At 54.2% G+C, this 24,353-nt stretch overlaps 1 protein-coding gene across 1 annotated transcript in view; it reads left to right on the top strand.

Moving 5' to 3' along the window:
- Positions 1-15,264: 15,264 nt before the first annotated feature.
- Positions 15,265-24,353, top strand: part of CACNG4 (calcium voltage-gated channel auxiliary subunit gamma 4) — a 61,680-nt gene continuing 52,591 nt past the window's right edge. Inside the window, exon 1 of the mRNA XM_004432676.3 lies at positions 15,265-15,642. Coding sequence (XP_004432733.2) covers positions 15,423-15,642 — 220 coding nt within the window. The 5' untranslated portion in view covers positions 15,265-15,422. The remainder of the gene's footprint in view (positions 15,643-24,353) is intronic.

Genomic DNA, 24,353 nt, shown 5'->3' with positions numbered 1-24,353 from the left:
GGACTCAGCTGAAGGTCCGGACTTGACCTCAACCTCCCAGAGCCCAGATTCTGGTCTGCTGACCTCCCACTTGCCCAGCCAGCCCTTCGGCTGCCACGCGAGTCCAGACATGAAGCCAGAGCCATCCTGAGAGCCCAGCCCACGCTCGAGGCAGCACCACAGCCCTGGACATGCTGTTCCTTCCCGTCTGCGGGCCGCCCAGGCCTCAGCCCGCCATGGAAGGGCTCCCTGCCCAGAGCAGGCCCCAAGCTGGGGGGCATCTGCCTGGCAGAGCCAGCTGCAGCCTGGCGTGGCCCGAGGCAGCCCCCCAACTCCACACGGATGGCTTTTTCAGCAGGTTCGTGAAATTAATTAAATGCCTCTCTTCCTTCCGGCTCTTAATCCATCACGGTGTTCATCCCTGCTCTTTCTATATTAGAAAATAATGGCAATTACACCTGAAATAATCCATTTTTACAGTTTACGTTTAATGTAGGAAGGGATGGCAGGCCCAGTGCTCCGCCTGTGACCACGGCTTCATTTTCCATTTGCTTTTTTCCCTTGGTGTCCTTGCCGGTCGGGAAGAGGAAAGTGCTTGGAGGTGGGGGAGCAGGGCTGGTCTGCGGAGTTCTGACGGCTTCTTTGAAGCAGGTCAAGCAATACCAAGGGATCTGACTCCGCTGGGAGGGGGTCAAGGGGGTGAGTGTAGGGGGAAGTAGAGCCCCCACGAGAAAGGCCTCGCTCTCTTCCAAGGAGGGTGACCCTTCTCAACTCGGTGCCCAGATAAGAGTTTATTTTGATCTACTTGGTCTGTTTTTGACAAGCTCTGCTTCTGGCTGATTTGTCTGGTCAGGGTGATCAGAACATGTCAGTCCCCTGTTCACAGCCCTTTGGAGGCTCCCGTGCAGCTCTCCGGACAAGACTCAAGCTGCTCATCTTGGTTCACCAGGCTGTCCGCGGTGATGCTTCTCCCGGCGAGCATGCCCACCCCTCCACCCCTGCTGGTTCCTCTCCCCCTCCTTCTGGATGTCCTTCCCCAGCCCCTCTCTCATAGCCGGTCCTTCAAGTCCATCCCTCAAAAGTGGGCTCTGGGAAGCCTTTCCTGAGCACGGCGCTCCACCACCCCCACGGCACCCTGAGCACCCCACCACCTACCTCCCGGGGCCTCACCAGCTTATTTTCCCGGCTGCCCCCCCTCTGGACTGTAAACCTGGTGAGAGGGGTACCATGCCTCATTTGACTGTGTCCCCACAGAACCTGGTACAGGGCCTGGCACTTAGTGGGTGTATCAGTGTCCTAGGGCTGCTGTAGCAAATTACCACAAATTTAGTGGCTTAAAACAAATGTATTATCTTACAGTTGTGTAAGTCCAGCATGGGTCTTCCTGGACTAGAATCAAGGTGTTAGCAGGGCTGTGTGCCTTTCTGGAGGCTCCAGGGGAGAATCCGTTTCCTCGTCCTTCCAGCTTCCAGAGGCCGCCTGCGTTCCCTGGCTCATGCCCCTTCCTCCATCTTCAAAGCTAACCACAGTGGGTCAGGTTCTCACATCGCATGGTTCTGACCTCCCTTTCTGCCTCCCTCTTCCATTTGTAAGGACCCTTGTGACTATATTGGGCCCCTCCCCCAGATAATCCAGGGTAATCTCCCTATTTTAAGGTCAACTGATCAGCAACCTTAATTTGCCTTTATCAGATAACATAATATATTCAGTTTCCAAGGATTAGGACATGGGCATCTTTGTGGAGCCGTTATCCTGCCTCCCACAGAGGGGATGAAATGAATGCAAGTTGAACAAAGATGAATGAACGAAGTGACCTACGAACTTCACGGACCACCGCCCACCAGAAGCCTTCAACCCAAACATTCTTTGCACCTTTTTGCCACTATCAAACCTCAAAAATGTGCTTCTTTAGAGTCACAACAGATAATCTGCTTAGAGAAAACCAGCCAAGGCTGGGCTGCTCACTCACCAGGACCACCACATTTCATCAAAAATGTGGCGAGGCGGTGATGCCTGCACCGCGCTCCCACAGCCCTGCAGCTGGCACCCCACTGCTGCCCTTCTCCCCCATAAGTGGATTGTCATTCCCGTGAACCCCAAATGCACTGTCGAGAATCACCTCTGAGTGTTCACTCCCCACTCTGATACCTTCAGTGAACTCTCCTAGCACAAGTGGGTGGACTCCACTCTTGAAAACCATATATAGAGAAAAATCTGAATTTACAGTGAGAGTCTTTTAGAAGTTGATTGCTCATTGCTGAAGGACTCAGTACAGGGTCTCTTTAAAGAGCAAGCTTCCGGAAGCATTTTAATACAGGAGCTGGTGTACAACTTTGAGAGGGACAGGAGGCGTTGTCTGGCGGGCGTCAAACATTCTGCTGCCCGTGGGAGCCAGGCAACGGAAATGGTGAATTAGGCTAGGGAAGGGAGCCCATTGCCTAAACCGAGGTAAGCTTGCAAAATGTCCTTTTACCCTGGTAATGTGAGACATTTCACAATATTGTCCCGTAATTCTATTTGGACACCTCCTCCACTCAGCCTAAGACCATAGTTAGCTGACTTTTTTTTTTCCTTCTCCTCTTTCTATGTTTTCCTTCTGGGGGAACCAGGACTGGTTGCTACAGCAACCAATTTATTTCTGCTAGTGCATTTAACTTTCATTAGGTGTTCCGTTTGACAGGAAGCTTTTCCTTCTGGGGGTCTGACTTGCGCAAGCGGGCTCTTTACCAAGTACCCCCTACCCTCTCTGCTGCCCTAAGGGTTAAAGCACATGTTTACTCCGCAGGGAAAAAACCAAACTTTAAACACAAGGCTTTTGGAGGAGAGAGAACAAAGTAATTACATTTCCAAGCCTGCCGTCATGAGATAATAAACTTGTAGGATCTCAGGAGAAGTTTGCCACCTGAGCGTGGGCTCGTCTTTACTCCTCCCCTCCCCCATATGGCTCGGGGAAGCTATTCATTTCTCTTCTCATTCAACAAATATTTATTGAGCATCTCTATATGCCAGGCCCTCCGTTAGGTGGTGGAGAGTCAGAATTGAATAAAACAGAGATGGCCAGTGCCCTCCTGGGGTTTGCCATGGACGGAAAAGACAGACATGAAACATATCAATCCTCAAATGACTATGTAATTGTGGGGATAAGAGCTAAGAAGAAAGGTACATAAGAAAGAAGAAAGAGGCACTCAGTCCAGACTGGGCGGTCTGGAAAGGCCTCTCTGAGAAGGTGACATTTAGGTTGAGACCAAGAGTTGAGACCCACGTGTAGAAGGAAGAACTTTCCAGGTAGAGAGCAAGCCATGTGATAGCTCTGAGCAGGAACAGAGCTTGGCGAGTCTGAGGAAGGAACGGTGGCCAGCGTGGTGAGCTTCTGGGGAAGAGGGAACCTGAGTGATGGAGAGCGGCAGGCGGGGGCCAGATCCCACGGGCAGGCCAGGTTCGGGCATCTGTGTGTGATTCTCAGTGCCTGGAAGGCTGGGACGTGGTTTCCAGCAGAAGAGTGAAGTAATTGACATTCGTGCAGATACCTCCGGCTGCCGAGGGGAGAATGCATTGTGGGGGAGGGACGTAGGTGGCAAGTGCGAAGGAGGGAGATAAATTAGCTAGAGGAGGGTGCTTCAGTCATCCAGGGCAGAGGGGATGGTGACCCGGCCAGGAGGAAGCAGCTAGGCAGGGGAAGTGGGCAGGTTCAGACATGCTGTGGCGGCGAGACTGGCAGAGCTGGGTGGCGGGTTGGCTGCGGGGGGCGGCGTGAAAGGTGACTCGCAGGCTGCAGCCTGAGCAACGGGCCAGTGGTGATACTGTATGAAGATGGAGAAGCCAGAGAAGGAGCAGGATGAGGAGAAGACAGGCTCCGTGGTACCTGCATTATCCTCAGAACCCTCATCACACAATTCCCCGTTCGAGTCTGTCTCCTCTAGAGCAGAAACTCCGTGAGGCCCAAGGTCACCCCTCCTCTGTTCACTGCCATGTCCTGAGTGGTGAATCTGGTACGTCGCACCCGTGGGCCCTCACACGTCCACCGCATGTGTTTCCTAGGGCTGTCATAACAAATTACCACAAATGGGGTGGCTTCAAACAACACAAATTTATTTTTTCACATTCTGGAGGCTAGAAGTCTGAAATCAACAGGATTGGTTCCTTCTAGAAGCTCTAAAGGAGAATCTATTCCAAGCCTCTCCCCTAACTCCTGGCGGGTGCCAGAAATTCTTGGCATCCTTGACTTGTAGCTCCATCCGTCTGTTCTCTGTCTGTGTCTTCCCAGGGCCTTCCTCTCTTCTCCCATTCTCTTCTAAGGATACTTGCCATTGGATCTAGGGCCTAGCCTAATTCAGGATGATTTCATCTCAAGATCCTTAACTTGATTACATCTGCAAAGATACTTTTTCCAAATAAGGTCACATTCACAGGTTCTGAGGGTTAGGATGTGGACATATCATTTTGGGGCCACAAGTCAACCCACTACATCTGCCAACTGAGTAAATGAATGAGTGAATCACATTTTCTCTTCATAATCACTCGTCAAAGAGAATGTGACCAGCGCAAGGCCAGACACTAGTAAGAACCTGACGAACACTGTTGGTTGACTACAGAATCAAGTGTAACTCAAACACTGTGAGAAAGCAATCCCTTTGTTTTCAGACAGCCTTCGCTTCAGGCTCTTTCTCTTTACATCAGTTTCTCTAAGTTTTTTATTTAGAAACGTGTCCAGAACCCAGCATGTCAGGTAGAATTGACTCACAGTCAATGTACCGGAGAGAACTTGAGTCATGGTTAAAGGCAGACTCCACATTCCAGAGGTGAACATCGATCCAGCCTGGTAGTTGAAGCCACTCTTGTGCCTTTTCCTGCCAAGACAGAGACAGACACGTGAGCGCCATCGCTGAACAGCCCAGCCTCCGGGGCATCCTAGTCCCTACCTCCTTCCAGAAGCAGTTAATGTTTCTGACATCTGTGCTTTGAGGAGAACACAGGTTGTGGTGGTTAATTCTATGTGCCAACTTGTCTAGGCTAAAGGGATGCCCAGATGCTGGTAAAAGATTATTTCTGGGTGTGTCTGTGAGGGTGTTTTCAGAAGAGATTGGCATTTGAGTCAGCAGACTAAGGAAGATCGTCCTCACCAATGTGGGTGGGCACCATCCAGTCCGTTGAGGGCCTGAATAGAACAAAAAGGCGGAGGAAAGACCAATTCTCTCTCTCTTCTTGAGCTGGGATGTCCATCTTTTCCAGCCCTCGGACATCAGAGCTCCTGGTTCTTGTGCCTTTGGACTCAGACTGAATGATGCCACAGGCTTTCCTGGTTCTCCAGCTTGCAGATGGCACATCGTGGGACTTCTCAGTCTCCATAATTTTGTGAGCCAATTCCCATAATAAATCTCCTCATATATATCTATACATTTATCCTTTTGGTTCTGTTTCTCTGGAGAATGCTAACACACAGATCAACAAGAAATGCTTCTCCAAATCTCTTGGTCAAGGTCCCTGTGACCTCCCATCCTGTGCTTAGGGACAGACACCTCATCACACACACCACAGTTCACGGCAGCCTCCTCTCCACACTCCAACTTGTGCTGAAGGCCCCCTTCTATTGTGACAGCACCAACTCTGGAAACTAAAAGGTGTCAGCTGCTAAAGAGTAGAAGGACTGTCTATGTGCCCACCTCTCCGAGCAGAGAGGCCCCAGAGCAAAGGGGACCTTCTGCAGGGTACATGGGGCCTTCAAAGTTCTCAGAACATGTCTGCCTGTCCAAGTTAACCATGGGCACCAACACTTAGATTTAGGAGCCCAACTTCTTCCTACCCAAGAGAGCTCTCCCCAGGGTTTTGTCTTCAAGAGACCCTGCCCCAGTCCAGTCACTGCCCCTGATGACCATTGTCCCCTCCAGTATGAAGAGTATGTCTGCTGTGATCCAAGACAGGCAGGGACCAGGCCCCTGAGTCAGGCAAGCGGCCTTGCATGAGGGCTGCAGGAAGGTGTGCGCGGAGCCCAAAAGCCAGGCACCCACGGAGCTGGGCGTGGCAGTTCTGTCTCCAGGGACGCACAGGGGTAGTGTGGCTGGCACTGGGACTGTCAGGGGTGAGACCAAGGCACTTTCCCCAGGTGGTGAGTTTCTTTGATAACCAGACCTGAGAGGAGTCCCCTTTCAATGGGGAGGCCCAGGACGCCTGCCTACACTGTCCAGCCTTAAAACACCCTGTCTGCCCATAGCCAAGCCCCTTGGGAAGTGGGCGCCCCAGCCCCCAGGCCTTCCAGCCTGGGGTGTGCCACCCTCTTCTCATTGCGTGGGCACCAGCGCTACCCTCTTAGCTCCTCAGCTCTCAGGACCTCTTTACTCTTCTCCCAGGGGCTTACCTAAAAGCCACTTGAGCCTGTGCTCCGCTTGTAATAAAGTTCCGAGGCAATTGAGTTTAAAGCCACAATTATGCATTATGGATAAAGGGCAGCTCTGCATCTGCGCCTGCTCCATGGCTTCCACCAGCGGCCTGGGCAGGTCTGTCCTCTCCCCTGAGCCACAGGGCAAGCCAAGGGGCCCCTCGGTGCCGAGAGCCCCGAACCAAACTGAGTCCAGGGCTCCTGGCTGCTTTCACTGGGATTGCTCTACAAATTGATGAACGTCAACAACCTGCTTTCCCCATCCGTGAGCAGCAACCACTAAGATGCTCTCAAACGCTGGGTGTTTGGGGTTAGTTCTTTTTTTCTTTTCCTTTTTGCCTTTTTCAAATATTTATAAAGAGATTTTCCATTTATCCTGACACATCTTCTCCACTGTGGGTGTCAGCTGGGAGGGCTCAGACAACAAACTCCAGAAGGTATTTTCCCCAAAGCAGCATCTGGCTCCATTGGCAAGTGCGGCGGGCGACTTGCCGGGAATTGGCTGAAGCAGAGGGAGGGGGAGCCACGGGCGGGCAGCCGCGTAGCCCTCACCCTGTGCTTGGCTCTGAGATGCCCCAGTGACTGGGGACAGGGCATCCCAGGAGAGCAGGATGCATCTACCACTTGACATCCCTTAGCCCCAAGCCCCCGTGTGAGCCAGGCACAGGGCCCTCTTGAGGGCACCCCATCTGCCTCTCATCCTTCACACCCTCTGGTCTGATGCCAAAGCTCCCTGACTCTCCCAGGTAAACCACCTGGGTGGTGACCAGCTCCCCAGGGCAGATTCCAATTACCAGTGGGACAGGGTGCTAGAGGAGAAGGTGCTGGCTTGGTCTCTGTGTCACCAGGGTCTCCCATCCTAGCAGGCCTTCTGGAAGCAGAGCCAGAGCCCTCCCTTGTTGTCCCTGCTGGGCATTACCCACCTACTGGGTGGGAGGGCAGACAAATGGCAGGACAGCATGACCCACGCTGGGGGCAGAGGGAGTCAGCTGGGTGGCAGGACCAGAGGTGGCAATGAGAGCCTCGTAGAATCTCCCCGATCTCACCAGCTTAACAGCTGCCTTCTCTGCTTGCCTGGGGGCACAGCCAGCCTAGCTGATGCCAGGAGCCCCCCAGCCCACCGTTAGCCCACCTCTTGGTTACCACAGAGACTGAGCCAGGCTGTATATGCTGGCGATGAATTCAGTTGAAAACCAAACACTTTCCAGGAGAACTTGAATCCAAAGGCATCATGGCCTAGTGCCCTGAATCTTTCCTGGGCTGTACATTAGAAATCCCCAGGCCCCACTCCAGAGTGGTCAGAATCTCTGGGGGTGGGACTTATATTTCTAAAGTCCCCCTAGGCCATCATCAAGGGCATCCAGGGTTGAAAACTATTGAGCTATGGGAAGAATATGTTCCCCGGAGACAGCCAGTCCTAGACTGGAATCCTAGCTCTTCTGTTTACTAGCTTTGACCTTGAATAAGTTCCTTGCCCTCTTGAAGCCTCAGTTTCATCACCTATAAAATGGGGATAACAACACCCTTCTGGTTATAAAGCACCCAGCACAGGTAACAGTTCAATAAATTAGAGCAGCTATTAGTCATATTTCATCATGAGCCCATCTTATGGGACAAGAGACTGTTGAAGTGGGGCATGCAGATGACCCAACAAAGCAGTGGGTCGGGGAGCGGGGAGCAGCAGCACCTGGTTCCAGGATGCACAGAACTGTGACTCGCAGAGCTGCCTCCGGGCCTCCCCTCTGGGTAGAGGCTGCGAGAGGTCACCGGGTCACCGGGCAGGATCCATCCCCCAGGCAAGAACACTCTACAGCACCAGCCAAAGAATATTCCTCCTTGAACTTTAAAAGATCTAAAACATTTAAAATATTTCTTCTAGGAAATCAATTCATTCTCCAACCCCTGTTTATCTGGAAATGGTCTAGTATCAGATCCAGACGAGTGCAGAGCCAGATTCGAGTGTCTGAGAATTCGCTCTGCCTGGTGCTGCCTTGGGCCGGGGGGATGGAGAAGACCCTGAGGTGCGTAGTGGACATGCCATGGAGCAGGTACATCTGGGAAGACACGCCTGAGAAGACCCCCATGATTCTGCAGACCACTTGAAGAGGACCCTGACGTCCTGGGTGCATGGCTCACCCCCACAATAAATATTGTTTCTTATTTCATAGTGTGTGCATCTACTGGTGACATGTGCTGATGCCAAACCACCTTGCCTGGGTCAGCTGGGGCCACACACCTCATGCATCATCTTCAAATCTTACAGCAGCTCTCCAAGGGCAGGTGCTGCTGTGCCATAGCTGAGAAATAAGTAACTCGCCTCGGCTCTACTCCTACCCCACTGGTTGTTTTAGGCCCAGCTCTCTGGCTACAAGAAGATTTCAAAGAGAGTTTTGGCAACAAACAGCAGTGCTTTTAATAATGTCTTTGTCATCCAGAAGATCCACATTCATAGGTTCCCAGGGAACAAAATGAACCAGCAGAGAGGGCCCCACTAAGGAAAATCCAGTATTTCCGGACTGGATACGTTGATAGGTGATGATCCATATGCACATATAGAGAGCTTGAGTCTGGTGAAGTCGGCGATTGTTGGTAGGTGAGGATACTGAGTAACTTAAACTTAATTGTCAGGAAATATTAATGAGCAAGGTAATAAAAGCTACCATTTATTTAGTACACATTTAAATCAAAATTATAAGCATGGTTTCTGGAACCTGACTGCTGAGGTTCAAAATTGGGCTCCCTACAGCACATCCCTTGACGAGCGATTTGCCTTCTCTGTGCCTTCATCACCTCTTCGGTAAAATGAGACCAATAACAGTACCTAGCTCAAACTGTTTTGGGGAAAACCAAGTGAGTGACATATGGTAAAGCATTGAGAATGGAGCCTGGTGCTGATGCAGTGCTCAGTACACATCAGCTATTAGCATTGTTGTGTCAATGCCTTGCCTGAGCTTCCTGAATTTGCAAAACAACCCCAAGAGGCAGGCGCTTGGTTCCCCGTCTTACCGGGGCCCAGAGAGGTGCAGCCACTAGTCCAAGGCCACACAGCTACAAATAGCAGAGCAAATGGAAACCTGGGTCAACCTGAATCTAATGACCTTTCCTTTCTAACTTATGAAAAGACCTCGGAGAGAAAAGAAGTGAAAACTCGGCAGCTCTTCAATAACAAAGTGAGCGGGAATAGCCAAGAGAGGAGGCCGAGCGCAGACATTCAGTTGATAGCCACGCTTCAGCAAGACCTCTGCAGTGTAAAGCAAGCCCTCCCACCCAGGAGCAAGCACAACTCCAAGAGGGCCACGTGTAGCCTCAGCCCCCAGTCCCCAGCAGGCAGCCGAGAGCCACAGGAGGCAGGAGATGAAAAGGAAGGTGCCGTGCAGAAGGCGAAACCAGCTAGATCGTCCCTGAACCAAACCTTTCATTTGGCAGCCGCGCACTTTGCAGCAAAGTTCTGCATGAAACGCTGCCTTTTCTTCGAGCTCTTGCACAACGCTATTATATTTTAGGAATTAAAAGCTCTGCTTTGGTAAAAGCACAAGTGATACACGTTAGTTGCACAACACGCCATCACTGACCATCTTCCCCACCCCCATTTTCAAACGTTTCCACCTCCTGTGCCGCTGATTTCTTCCTTGGAGTGTGCTTCTCAACCCTTTGAGGGTCGGCTCAGTTTCAGAGGCCGGCTGTGGACAAAGGAAGCTCTCAGCCTGTTTGTCCTGTCGGGTGTTTTAAAAAGAATGTTCTCAGAATAACCGGTTAACTATCCAGCGTGCTGGGCTGGAAGCTTTGGCCAAGTCAGGGCATTAATATCAATGTGCTCATCACTGGGGCTGGTTCTGGAACAAATTCTAGCGGGGGAGATGGCCCAGCACGGCGACCGAGTGCAGCCCCTAATGGGATCTAGTTTGAAAACACGCAGGTCTTGAACAAGCCCACACGGACTTAACTCCCGGTTCACTGTTTTGTTTGCTGGTTAACACTGGCAGCAGGGCGCTGCATTTTCCTCCTATGACAGTAAATGGAAAACGCCCAGGAGAGGGTGGCAGCTGGAGGCCAGAGCTGTCTCAAAGAAGCCACCAGGCCCAGATTCAGGGGCTGGCCCTCTGCCCTCCACTCTGGCCAAAACCAGGACAGGCGCTGTGGCTAGGAGCCAGGAGGGAGAGACGGAGGGTAGGCTCTGAAGGCTGGTGGCTTCCAGCACCTGCCATCAGCCCAGCTCACCCCTACCTTCCCAGGAAACGAGGAGCCTGCTCTACCCATCTGGGTTGCAAGGGGCAACCCTTTCCTAATCTCTCCACCCCCATGTGACTCTGATAGTCATTTGAACCTGATCTCATCTGGAGAAATACAGGAGGGAGGAGTACGGGAGGAAGCAGATGTCGCAGAGGGACTTGGAAGACTCTGCACCCCCCGGGGAGTGGGGAGTAGTGTAGTGGCTGACAGAGCCTGGCTGTGCTCCGGGCAGAGCTGGGTTCAAATCCCAGCCCGGTCACTTATTCTGTTTAGCTGCGGGTTCATCTTCTACAAAACGGGAGTAAAGGTGATACAACTGCTGTCATGATGAAGTGAAATGATGCTCACAGAGTGACCAGCACGCAGAGCGCACTCATTAAACGCTGCTTCCCTTCCCTCTGCACTTCCAGGGGCTGGCCTGGCGTGGAGACGGTGAGGGTGCCACCGCTCTATCGTGGCGGAGCTGAAAAGGAGCGCTGCATAGCCAGCTCCAACCACCTTGAATGGGATACAAGTGATAAGCAAATGAAATGGAATAAACTTGAACACATAAAGCCAAGTAGCATTTTCCGCACTCTCCCTCAAAGGAACTTACTGAAATATTGAAGAAAAAGAAAAAAGTCATTCTCGCAGTGTGCATATAATCTGATGGAGGGGAGGCTGTCGGTGTCAGGATCTGGAGGCTTGCTTCGTGGATTCTGAGCAGCCTGGATGGGTTGCAGATAAGCCTCCACACTGAGCCAAGCCCCGGAACCTTCTAAGACTCATCCCCAACCCTTTGCTGTAGAAACTCAAAATCATTCTTTCTTTATGTCTATTCACCCGCGATATCTCCCAGGCTCCCCAAATCCCCCTATTAAGCCTTCTGAAATCAGCAGAACCATCTGCTTTGGGCATGAAAATGAGATATTACAAAAAGTTGCCACACAAAGGTCATTATTTCTGGAGGACAAAGGGGGAAAACAAAGCTTTTCATAAAGGCTTCTGGAGCCGTCACAAAGCAACCATGTTCCCCCGGTTGGCGGAGGGCCTCTCCCTTCCTTCTCGCCGTGACTGCAGATGCAGCCTCCTCGGCAGCTTTGACATGCACGTTACGCAGCATGAGCAGCCTAATACTGTATTCCTCTCCCACAGCCACCGCCCGGCTGCTTCGCCCTGGAGCTGGGACTGTCAGAGGGTTGTGAGCTCATTAAAGCTTTGTCTTCACAGCCAAAGTAAAGTGAAGAATTGTAGTAATTACCTAAACGATCTGGTGAGGGGGAAAGAAACCACTTCGTGTTGAAAAAGATGGCTTTGGAGGACTGGTCTAAACATCTCCACCTTCTCAGCTCTCCAGGAGGTAATAATCTGTATGAGGACTTGTCCCTTCCCCCAACAGTAAAACGTAGACCAAGTGGCTCCCTGGGGGAAGATGCCAAGTGTCCAGCCTCTCCAGAACAAGACCAATCCAGAGCCTCCTCCTGAGTAGGCAAAGGACACATCCCCCCCTCAGATCTGGAAATGTCACATGGGAGAAACTCCAGGGACCTCAGGCAGCAGTTAAATACTGCCATTTAGAGTTCTCTAATCCAGCTGAGCAGAAATTTCCAGATTTAAATTGTGCTCACCCAGGCATGATGAATGGTCTCAGACAGTCTCGAGTTTGCTCCAGCTCTCTTCTCTGGCGGTCAAGTCCTTATTTGCCTCCACAGTCTACACCCTCACAATCTCAGGACTACATGCGGTTGCCAGTTGGGTGTCCAAGATAGAAAGGCAAACCACCAAGCTCCCATTGGGGTCCCCTTCCCCGAATTAACAGGTAATAACAACACAGTCAAGCGGCACTTGACAAAGACAAAGAGGCTGTTTAGTGTCCTTGAAAAACTTTGGCCTTGAAGTCATCTGGATCCGAGCTAGGATCTTCCAAGTGTGAGACCCTGAGCAAATTACTCAACTTCTCTGCACCTCAGATTCCCCAGGTGTTGTAATGGGGGATAATAGTGAGAATTAACAGAAAATGTAACATACAGCCCCTAGAGAGTGTCCAAAAAAAGAAAGAAAAGGGAGCATTTACTACTCATTCCACAAATGGTAAGCAATAGGCAAGGCGACTTTATCTGTCCCTCAAAACAACTCTGAAAGGCAGATTGGACATGTGTCTTTCTCCCAGGTGGTTTTGGCTTGTCCAAGATCACCCTGCTAGTTAGTTGTAGAGCCAGCACAAGATGGCGACCGTGTCTTGGCTCCTAGTCCAGTGCTCTCTCAACTCTCCCACATGCTCCTCTAAGAGTGGAGGGGTGGGAACTGGTCTGATAGGGCTCTGATGAATGAAGATTTCTCTTCTGTCTCGGTGGGATTAACGTAGGATTGCTTGCTTGGAGGAGGGCCCCACCACCCACGTGTCATCTCCCTGACCTAAGAGGAGACTGAGGGAAGCTACTCGCTCCCCACCCCCTCACCCCTCCCTGCAGATCAGAACCATTTATCTTGCTTTCATTTCTTTCTCTCAAAGTCCCTGAGGAAGGCTGCAAGCAGGACGGGGTGGAGCGGATGTCCCCAAGTGACCCAGGAGCTGGCTCAGGATGTCAGTTTTCACACCATGTTTCGCAGAACCCTAGACTCACAGAGGTGCTCTGGGGGCTGCAGGGGGCCGGTGGGAGAGGGGGAACAGGTACTCTGGGTCCCCTGTTCAATCAGAGCAATGCCAGCTCTTAGCTACAGGGCTGACTGGTGGGAAACCTGGTTTATTTATGTTGGGCTTCTGTGTAAGATTTAATTTCAGGCAAAGATTTACTCCTAAAAAAGAAATAAGAAAGAAAAGCTTGAGATCCATCTTTCTCAGAGCTTCTGAGAACAGAACCCAGAATTTCTCCTTGTGTATATTAAGGACAGAGGTGGGCAGCCCTGCTTGGAGTCAGAGCAAGCCTTCTCACACCTGGTGCACACCTTCAGGCACTCATTGGGCACCTGCTAGGTGCAGAGCCCTGGAAGAGGTGGCAGGTGGGTGAAAGGAAAATAGAGGAGATGACTCTTGTCCTTTGAGACTTTTGAGGAAGCAGAACAGACACCCCAGAGGCAGGAGGAGGGCCAACAAATGCTGATTTACACAGCCAGTCTGGTCCTGGGCCATATCCTGGAATTTTTTCCTCTTCTGTTTATACGCTCTATTTCCCCCAGTCCCGACTATGATTTTTCCAGGGGGCAGGAAACACCTCTCACTCAGCAAATACTTCCTAGGCGCTTATATATGTCAGCTATGGGAAAGGCTCACAGTCTTGTGAGAGAGCAGTAATTCCAGCATGGGGTAATCAATTTTCTCTGGGTAGTGGGGCCAGGGAAGGTACCGCAAAGGAGGCGATTTTTAGGCTATGTCTTGCAAGAACAGCAGCTCTCTGTATGCCTCTTTCACTGCCCTGGGGGTCCAGTGCTGCCTCTCACAGGACACCCATCAAAGATGCCAAGGACGTCAGCTTTGGGGAGGTATGACGTGAAGGCACGCTGGACACTCAGGTGCTGGTCTCCGAGGGCCTCTTGGAGGGAAGAGTTTAGAGCCGGGTTTTGAAGGAGGAGGAGCCGGGATTGGCTCCGAGGAGAGGGAGTGTGTCCAGGTTGGGATCGTGCCAGCAGCAAAGGCAATTAAGTGAAGGCAGCAGAGTTGGAGGAGGTGAGGGAAAGCCAGTTCAGCTCGAGTAGAGCGAAAGGCAAAAAGAAATCAAGGTATTGAAGAGGGAGCTGGGAAAAAGAGGGGAGCAGCTGGGGGCTGGGATGTCTGAATCTAGTACAATCGAGTGTTCCGGACTCGCAGTAATAAAGCATCAGAAACGTAATAACGGAGGAGAGCCCCGGCTTCAATCGCAGCCTCACCATCCCTTATAAAACAGGGATCCTATGTTCTTCCCAAAGGACCTCTGGCTGACCCCTCCCTTCTCCTTCAACCCCAAAGCCCGGGTGCCCCAAAGCCCTGCCGGAGATCGGGAGGAGCTGCCGGGGGCAGGAGCCATCTGGGTCGGGGAGGAGGGTGGCCCCGGCCTGGCTGCGACTCACATCTGGGCTTCTGGAAATCTGACCTGAACACTCCCACTCCCGCACTCACGCCGATACATTCATCGTCAGGTAAAGACATGGCTAGGTACAAGGGGAAAGGAGGAACAACACACACACACACACACACACACACACTCCACATAAGAAAGAGTCCCCAGGGCTAAAGAGAGTCTTAGGGGAGACTTAGAAAGAGTCTAAGGGGAGCCGAGTGTCCTGGGTTGGGTAAGTGAGGTGGCTGGAAACGTGGTTTCCCTTCAGTCCTCCTGGGGAACCCGTGCCTCGGCTCCCTTCGCTCTAATAATGTGAATGAACCCTGGGAGAGGAGGAGAGAGCGCGCGAGCGCGGAGAGAAGAGAGGAGGGGAGGGGAGGGAAGAGAAAATCCGGGCTGGGGGGAGAGAGGACGAGAGGGGAGCGCAACCCCGGGGAAGAGGGGGAGGACGAGGCGCGAGGGGCGGCGCCGAAAGGAGCGGGGCGCGGGCCCGGAGCGCGGCGGCGGCGGGCGGCGGCGCGGAGGGCGCGGGGCGGAGGCGCGGGCCGAGCGAGGAGGGCGGGCCGAGAGGGAGGAGCCCCGGCCGCCGCCGCCAGCCCGCCGGGCGGCCCGCGCAGCCCTCAGTCGCCGCCGCGCCTCGGAGTTTGAGCCCCGGCGCGGCCGGAGCGCAGGCACGCCCGGGGCGCGGGGTCGCAGCGCGCTGCGCGGCGCCGCCCCCCGGCCCTCGGCCCCCTAGCCCGGGCGCCCCCGGAGCGGCGCGCGGAGGGAGGAGGGCGGGCGGGCGCGGCGGGCCGGGCCGGCGGGCGGCGGACTATGAGGCGCCCACCATGGTGCGATGCGACCGCGGGCTGCAGATGCTGCTGACCACGGCCGGAGCCTTCGCCGCCTTCTCGCTCATGGCCATCGCCATCGGTACCGACTACTGGCTCTACTCCAGCGCGCACATCTGCAACGGCACCAACCTGACCATGGACGACGGGCCCCCACCCCGCCGCGCCCGCGGCGACCTCACCCACTCCGGGCTGTGGCGGGTATGCTGCATCGAAGGTACGGCCGGCCCCGGCACCCCCCAACCCCGACACACCACACACACACACACACACACACACACACGCACGCACAAACACCGCGCCCGGGCGCCGGCCGGAAAGGGGGTGGGCGCGGCGCTGGCTCCGCGCGAGACACAAAGGAGCCAGAGCCGGCGGGCGGGTCCTCTTGCAACCAGCTGTGCACCAGCTCGGGGTCCCTCCCGGCTAGGGGCCCCCCAACACACCGATCCCACAAACTCTCCACTCGCACGCGCACACCCCCTCGCACACAGACACAATGAAACACACCGAAACTCACACGCGCGCGCGCGCAGCCGGAGACCGGAGCGATCCCGAGGGGCGCGCCGGCGCCCCCGGGGGAGGTGGAGGCTGGCAAGGGGGCGGGAGGAGGCTGGGGTTGGGGGGAGCGGACGGCAGAGGAGGGGAGGCAGGAGGGGGAGAGGTTGCTTGGCAACCGGTGTCTGTGCGATTGCTATGGGAACTGGCCATCCTGGGGCGGGGCCGGCCGGGGGCGGGGAGTGCCGGGGCCGCTCCGCTCGAGCTCCAGGCCCGGGCCAAAGGGGGGGTGCGGTGGGGCCTGGGTTCCGAGCGGGTCTGGCCCAAGCCTGACGCCACGAGACCCTGGTCCGGCGCCTACTCCTCCACGGGACCACCGGCCCGCTCCTCCCTGCTGGGTGGGGAGGGGAGCGACACTGAGTCTCCCCTCGTCCCCGACTGGGGCAGCGCGCCCTGCGTCGTGGTCCCCCACCGGGGAGGCTGCGGGAGACCTGGGCAGGGAACTAGGGGCGCAGGGGCGACCCGCGGATCTAGAAAGGCCTGAAAGGGGGCGTGGCCGCCCCCTCGGGGCGGGGCGCTGCGACCCCCGGTTACTCAAGGAGGCCGAGTGGTAGGGGTTGCAAGGTTGGAATACCTCTAGGGGCCGGGATTGGGTGCCCTGGGCCTGTGGGGACCGCTGTCTCCGGGGGAGGGGCCCGGACGCCGCGAATGGCGAAATGCGCCTCTTGCCCGCCCCGCTGCGGAGCTTGAACTAACAGGTGGCCGTAGAGGGGCCGTCTGGTCCCAGCCCAGTTGTGGACAGGTCTTCCTCTTGGTCTTAGCTTTCAGATTAGAGACAGGATGGAGGGAGTTGGCGGAGCCTTCCTTTCAAAAATCCTTGGACAGAGTTTGCTCTTTCTTTTTCTGTAGCCTTTTCTCGTGTGAACTCCGCCGCTCAGTTGTTCAGGAAGTTCTCCCACACACCTAGCCTTCCTTACCGCAGTTACAGCCCCTGCAAATAGTTCAGCGTGGTCGGATCTCGGTGGAGGTTGGTAGGGAGCTCTTAAAAAGATGGCCCTTTTCTGGCCGCATTTGGAGTCATCTAAAAAGAGGCTTTGTAAACTGGGTCGGCTTGGTGAGGTCGAACTTGCCCCCTTTCCCTTTTCCCTAGGTGGGGGAAGATGCCCGTTCTCATCTGGAATCCTGCCCCCCTCTGCCCCCCTACATGCTCTCCCAAATTAGGCTGCTTTGCCCTTTGCAGTTTGGAGATGAATGCCAGGGCTAAGTGGAGTCTTCGAGGAGCAGGAATGTGCAGTCAATAGTTTGGGAAACAGCCACACAAAAGATCAGCGGGCCCACGATCACACCCTCCTCTTTTCTTTTGAAAAACATCATTTTTGTCTGCAATTGCTCAGATCACGAACACCTACTCCTCTCATCTGGATAATGTGCCCACGTCACTACCTGCCATGGCACCTGAGTTAGACGCGGAGCAGGGGCTGCGGCGCCCCCTGTTCTACCTCACAGGCCCCACTGGGTGCTGTCCGCGGGGCACAGTAGATCATGCCATGGTCACCACCCAGAGGCACCCGTGGAGCCAGGGCCTTCCAGTTTCCCAGTGGAAATTGGAACTAACTCCTCCATGCCGGCAAGCCTGGCCTCTGCAGAGTGGCTCGAATGCCTCCTTTATTAATTCCTCATCCTAATTAGGATTGATGCTGCACTTAGCATCTTGCCAGCTGCCTCTAGCCGCTTGCACTCAGTGTTCATCAAGAGAGCCCCAAGCTTATCTGGGCAGCTGGCTCCGCTGGCAGAGGGAGGGTGGGGAATTGCCATCTGGGGGACTTCACTGAAAAAACTAGGCTGCCTCTGTCATCCCCCAGAGCTCAGGGGTCCTGAGGGCCAAACCAAGCCATATCCAAGGGCCGGAAGATCCTCAGACCAACTCAGGGCTGGGAGAGCTGGTTCAGGATTCCTTGCTGTGGCTAGAATCATCGTGACAGTCCCTCAACCTGGGTGGAAACTGCCAGCTTATCTCATAAAAGCACATCGCAGAGTCGACAACTATCTGACATCTATGATGCCTCCACCTGAGACCCAGACAGCACATTAACCCCAGGCCGCTCCCTGGGGGCATGGTCACCTCACTGTTGGCTTTTGTGTGTAAAATGCATTATTTCCACCTGTTCTCTAGCAAAGTGCCCCAAAGCATTACATGAAAAAAAAGAAAAGATCAAACCTCTGAGCTGAAACGGAAGAAATACTGCAGCAGGCGGCTAATAAAGCACTGGTTGTGATGGGGGGGACTCTGAAGGGTTTGCTGGCAACTGGCAAATAGCAGATTCAGTTTCCTGGTTGTTTCCCATAAATGATGTTGCCCGGCCAGGAGAGCCCAGCCCTCTGTGGACTTAAGGTGTCCGCACAGACTGGCAGGACTGTGTGCAGAAGACTGCTTCTCCCAGCCTCACCAGGGCTGACGTCGCCCCAGCCTCGTTCTGCCCCCCAAAGCCGGGTCTCCCCGCTCTGCCCTTCTATTGGACAAGTGTCAAAATGCTCAAGTGCACAGAGCCTTGTGCATGTTACCGCATGGCATACTCACAACAGCCTTGAGGGGGCACTGCCATCACCTCCATCTGCAGACAGGGAACAGAGGCTCAGAGAGGGTAAGGGACTTGCCCAGAGGCACCCGGGTAGGAGGCTGCAGGGCCAGATTTGAGCCTTTGTCTCACTACAAAGCTCTTCCCACCGTGTCATCCTGTCCTTTCCCAAACAGCTTCTGGGTTGCCATTAAAAATAGAAGCCAGGTACTTGACTGCCTGGTGGAACCCAGCTCTGAGGTTGGGCTGGCGGCAGCATGAAGGCATTTAGAAATGAGGATGTACAACTGATACACAAATTGCATAACACACTCCCTCCCCTCCCCTCCCCTCCCCTACCCTCCGTGTTTCTGTCTCTCGGTCTCTCTTCTTCCACCATGTTCTGGACTAGCCTGTCCCCACCACAATCAACCATCTGCTCCCTCCCTTCCCGAGACCCCCACTCCTTCTTTCTTTGTATCTTTGGAGACGCTTAGCCCAAGGCTGAGGACATAGGAAAGGAGTAATAAATCTTTGTGGACTTTTTGGTCAAAGGTATCACCAGCCAACCTTTATTCGGTCTCTGATGCATTTTGCAACTGGGCAAAGTGTAGAATGTAAACAGCATTGTGGAGCATGCGCTATGTGCTAGGACAGAAGGCCTCGTGAAAACACCTGGGAGAAGGGGAGACTCTGGGCCCAGAGGGCAGCAGCTCGTGACAGCGTGCCAAGGCCCCTGCGCCCACTGTTAGCTCCGGAGCCTTCACTGGGGCTGCAGGAGGCCAGGGTCCACAAGAGACCCAGTCACTGTGCTGCCATCAGGAGGGCTCTGGGCCCAGAATAAATGGTCCTGGCAAAGCTCGGCCTCAGCAGCACCCGCCCCGCACGTGTCCCCCATGTCACTCATAGATGAAGCTGCCCCCAGCACACTCGCAGCTTTGTCAGAGCCTAAAAATGGCAGCCTTGATGCCAGAGGTGGCCCTGTCCTGTTTTGTGCCAGCTCTGTCCTGGGCACTGGCAAAGGAAGGTGTGGAGAGATTCTGGATCCTGAGAATAAGAGGGTCCTTTGTCCCAGTCATGCTCACCTCCTTCACCAGCAGCATCTGTCATCCCAGTACACCCAGATTTTATTCACAGCATGGCACACAGAAAAGAGGAAACTATGAGTACTGCTCCCTGGGCTGGGGGAGGGAGAGGACAGCCGTGTGACAACCCCAGAGGCTCCCACTGCCCCAGGCCCTGCCCAGGTGCCCAGAGGTGGGGGGATGGCTCACTCTTCCAGCACACCTGGAACCCAGCTGGGCGGCTCTGCCTTAAACCACACTCCCAACGTGGGGCCATTCAGAGAGGTTCTGATCCAAACAGCATCCTTTCCCCACCCGCTCCAGGCCAGGCGCTGGGCTGGGAACCTTTCCTGTCTGTGTTTGCTTTCATTGTCTCTCGCAGTAATCCACAGGCAGCCTGTCCAATCAGGCCCGGGTGGGTGACAGCACCCAGAGCAGGCCTCCCTCCCCACTGCGCCAGCTCGTCACCTCGCCCGCGGGCCCGCCTTTTCCCTCTAGTCTTAATAATAACAGCCCGCACTGATTGAAGACCTCTGTGCAGGACTTATATTAGTTCATGTAATTGCCAACAACACTTCAAGGTAAATATTAATTATCTGCCTTTAGTAGGTGTTGGAAATGAGGCTCAGGATGGCCGCGGCTCCTGAGACCCATGCCTTCTGCTGTCCGGATCTCGTCTGAGGTTGGACACATGAGCCCGGCTTCCCACCCACCGGCCAGGGGATGTCCTTTATCTGAACCCCACAGATTTGGCAAGGGGCAGGTAAGGGGGTTATCCTAGCTCAGGCTGCCATAACAAAATACGATAGACCGAGTGGCTTAAACAAACATTTATATCTCACGGTTCTGGAAACTGGAAGTCCAAGATCAAGGTGCCGGCAGATTCAGTTCCTGGTGAAAGCCTGCTTCCTGGCTTGCAGATGGATGCCTTCTGTCTGTGTCCTCACGTGGCAGAGAGCTAGCTCTCTGGTCTCTTCTTACAAGGGCGCTAATCCCATCATGAGGACCCCACCCTCATGACCTCGTCTAAACCTCATCACCTCTCAAAGGCTCCACCTCCAAAGACCATCACACTGGGGGTTAGAGCTTCAACATATGAATTGGGCAGAGGGGGAGCACAAACATTTAGTCTGTAACAGGAGTGTCCTCCCTTCCTGTCCCTGCTCCATAACTGGTGCGCACTCTTTAATCATTCAGGAAGGGGCCCTGGCAGTCCCTTCTTGTGTCTACTTTCCCTTAATGCCCTTCTCTGTCTCTTCACCCTCCTCTGTTCTTCACTCCTTTCTCTCTTCTTGTAAGGAAAAACCAGCTCCTTTTAACTAGAGCCCACTGACTTAGTGAGGAGAAGCTGGAGGTCTTGGTGGACCCCAGCCTGAGGTCTGACTTAATGGCCCCACCACAGAGCCGGCTTTGGAGGATCCCCATCTCAGGGTTTCAGAAAGGCTCAGCAGGAAACCAGCAGCTCTTTAAAATAAATCTCCCATGTCAGTCTCCTCAGATGGCCGAGACTCTGGAGATTTCCAGGACTTAGTCACAGAAGCGCAGAGTAGAAAGGAAGAGACCTCCAGTCATCAGATCCGGGGTCTCCGAGGTAAGGGAGGCAAAGAACAGCACAGCCAAACGGGAGCTGTGGAAGAGACCCTGGTGGGCCTCTGTCTCCTCATCTGAAAGTGGGGCCTGGCTGATCTGGAACATTCCTCCCACCTCTGACTTTCTCTCACACAAGCTTCAGAGAGCCCCCGCCACAGCTTCAGTTGAACCAGGTTCATTGTGGCCTCCTCATGGGCACACAAGAAGAGGGGGTTTCTCCAGCTGGAAGAGCCTTTGAAATTACTTAGTTCAGTGGCTCTCAACCTTTCTTTCTACTGAGACACACACATGAGGGATAAAGTCACCTGCCTGCTGGGCATGCTTCTATTCATTCATTCATCCATTGTGCATGCGTTCATTCCACGCATGCTCACTGAGTACCTGCTCTGTGTGAGACGTGAGGCCCTGAGTCTCAGCGGTGGACGGGACAGACACGGCCCCTGCTCCCCTGGAGCTGACATTCCAATGGGGTAGCTGACGCTTCCAGGTACTGTCAGTGTCATAACGAAAACAGAGGAGGAGGCCGTGCTGGGAGAAGCTGAGAAGGAGTGCCGTCGGTCCAGGGCACAGGAAAGAGCTGTCAGAGAAGGACTGGAGGAAGTCCTTCCAGGAAGAGGAAAAGGCGAGCCGAGGCCCCGAGGCAGGAGAGAACCTGATGAGGATGGAGGAGACTGAGTGCGAGGAGGAGGAGGTCAGAGGGGTGGGCGGGGCTCCATCACTTCCTGGGGATCCAGGAGAGGCTTTGTGGTCACGGTCAGGGTCGTGCTTGATTTTACGTGGCATCAGGGCTGTTAGGGGGTTTGGAGCAGGGGGCTAAAGTGATCAGATTTACGTTTTTAGAAGATCCTCAGGCTGCGTGTGGAGAATGGAGATTCCAGAAGGCAGGGGAGGCCACCAGGAGACCAGTCTGGACGTTCTTGCAGGTACCAGACTGGAGTCCTGGGGCCAAATGGCAGCAGCAGCAGAGATGGGGTGAAGTGGAGGGAAGGACAGGGAGGAGGGCATGAGGACTCAAGGATGACTCTTTGGACTTGGGGCCACGGCAGCTGGCGAGATATGGTGCCACGTCCAAGTGGGGAAGATGGAAGAAGGAGCAGGATTGGGAAAGGATGTCAGGCATGTACCCACGGGGGCTCCCAGGTTTTGACACTACTGCCCACCACCCCCACAGCCAAAAGTCGTGCCGGGAAGTACCGTGGAGCGTAACTCGGGAGAACCCAGGCACTCATAATAGTCCCAAGTGCTGTGAGTCATCATCAGCTGCCTGTCAGGATGATTGACATTTGGGGCCGGGTCATTCACTGTTGTGGGGGCTGACCTGTATGTTGTAGCATGTTTAGCAGCATCTCTGGCTTTTCTACCCACTAGAAGCCAGTAGCATCCCCACCCAACACCAAGTTGTGACAACGAAAAATATCTCCAAACGTTGCCAGATGTCCCTGGGTGTGTGTGGGTGGATCAAAATCACCCCCTGGTAGAGAACCCCTGCTCTAAGGGAAGCATCATTTAGGTGGGAGTTGGGACAGACCCAGGTCCTGGTAGCCAGTAGGAACGCCACTCATTTCTCTTTCCTTCTAGAAAACACATGGAACACAAGTGGGGGGAGCATCTCTCTTAATGGGGTGACCTGGCATCTGCTTTAGGTGACTGGAGGTGTACTGGTGCCGGGTTCTATTCCTTTCCTAAGAGTAATGAATCGCAGGTGACCCAGCTCCCCCTGCCTGGGACACGCCGGTGTGTGTGTCCACACTGGGGATGAGAATGCTGACCTGGCCCAATCCTTACACTCGGCAAGCAAAGGCAACTCAAGCCTGGAGGGGCAAAGTGACTTACTCAAGGTCCCACAGCTCGTTAGTAACAGAGCCAGGAGCAGAAGTGGGTGTGGGAGCTGCCCCATTAGGGCTGTGTTGGCACGGCTTCCTCTTGGGTGGGTACCTGGGGGAAGGTTGGGCCACACGCAGCCCCCGCAGCTCAGGGTAAGCAGCAATAATTGAAGGGAACGCATGCCCTCCAGGCCTTTCTCTGCCACAGCTCATCACCTCCGTGGTGGGGGTTAACCCACAAACACACTCAGAGAAGCAGCCCCTGTCCTCCGACAAGGACGTTCCCCGTGTGTATGTGCGCACGCGCGTGTGCTTACGGCTGGCTCTCCTGGGAACAGCTTCAAAAAGAGAACAGACTGGTTCTAACCCCCAGGGATGCGCCAAGCAGGGCCTGCCTAGGTCCACCCCCGAGCCCCCCACAGTTCTTGCTCTTCGCCCCCAGGGCGCTCTGGGAAGTGCTGCATGAGATCACCTTTTCTGAACTGCAAGTCGACACAGTACCAGAGGAAGGACAGTTCCTCCTAACGTATCAACTTCTCCATGTGAAAAACTTTTCGAAGCTGTGAAAATGACATCACGTGATTTTACTGTTTAGTTCTTCTCCGCCCGAAAAAGAAAGAAAGGAAGGACGGGGCAAGATAAATAACGAAATAGGTGAGGGACTGCGATGGAAGTAAAAATAAAAGTAGGAAAATAAGATGGTGGTTGAGTTCGGTTAGGGCCCAAATGCCTGCTGTGAAGGCCGGTTGCGCTGCTCGAGGCCGGCCACACGCTTGTCTCTGAGCCTCCTGGGCTCTGGGACAAAGAATGAACATGACCAGATAAAAGGTTCACGGTGCACATATAATAAAAGGAAATTATTGCTCAAGAGAAGCCTGGCTCCTTCTGATACAGAGGCCTGGAAGAAATGTATTCCGTGTCTCCTTACAGAAGGGCCAATTTCTCACACTAGAATGGACTCTGTTGAAAAGGCGGCGTGGGGTAGAGGAAGGAGGCCAGGTTTGGGGAAAGAAGACTTGAGTTCAAATCCCAGTTTTGCCAGATAGCTGTGTAGCTTCGGGCAGGTTACTTAACCTCTCTGAGTTGTTCATGTGTCTGGAAAATGGGATAATGAGGCCGCGAACGTGAAAGTACCCAGCACACACCTACAGAGTAGGCGTTCCTCAAATGGAGTGCTTGTTCAGAGCGCGCTGGGGGGAATCGGGACTGCCCCTGGCCTCTGTATCCCACCAGGCTCCCGGGTGTGGGCCAGGAGCCAGACGAGGACCCTAGCTGCCAACCTCCAGCGCTCGGGAGCTGTGAGCGAGGCCTGAAGGTTGTCCATCGCCGGGGGCCATCCGGGCGGAGGCCAGACATCCTTGCCCCTTTGCATTTCGAGGGCCCCCTGATGTCTCTGCTGCA

Source organism: Ceratotherium simum, chromosome 16 (assembly GCF_057802395.1).
Source record: "Ceratotherium simum simum isolate JZ-2026a chromosome 16, ASM5780239v1, whole genome shotgun sequence".
Classification (NCBI taxonomy): Eukaryota; Metazoa; Chordata; class Mammalia; order Perissodactyla; family Rhinocerotidae; genus Ceratotherium; species Ceratotherium simum.
Note: the sequence above shows the minus strand (reverse complement) of the source record. Positions and strands in the feature narration are given on the sequence as shown.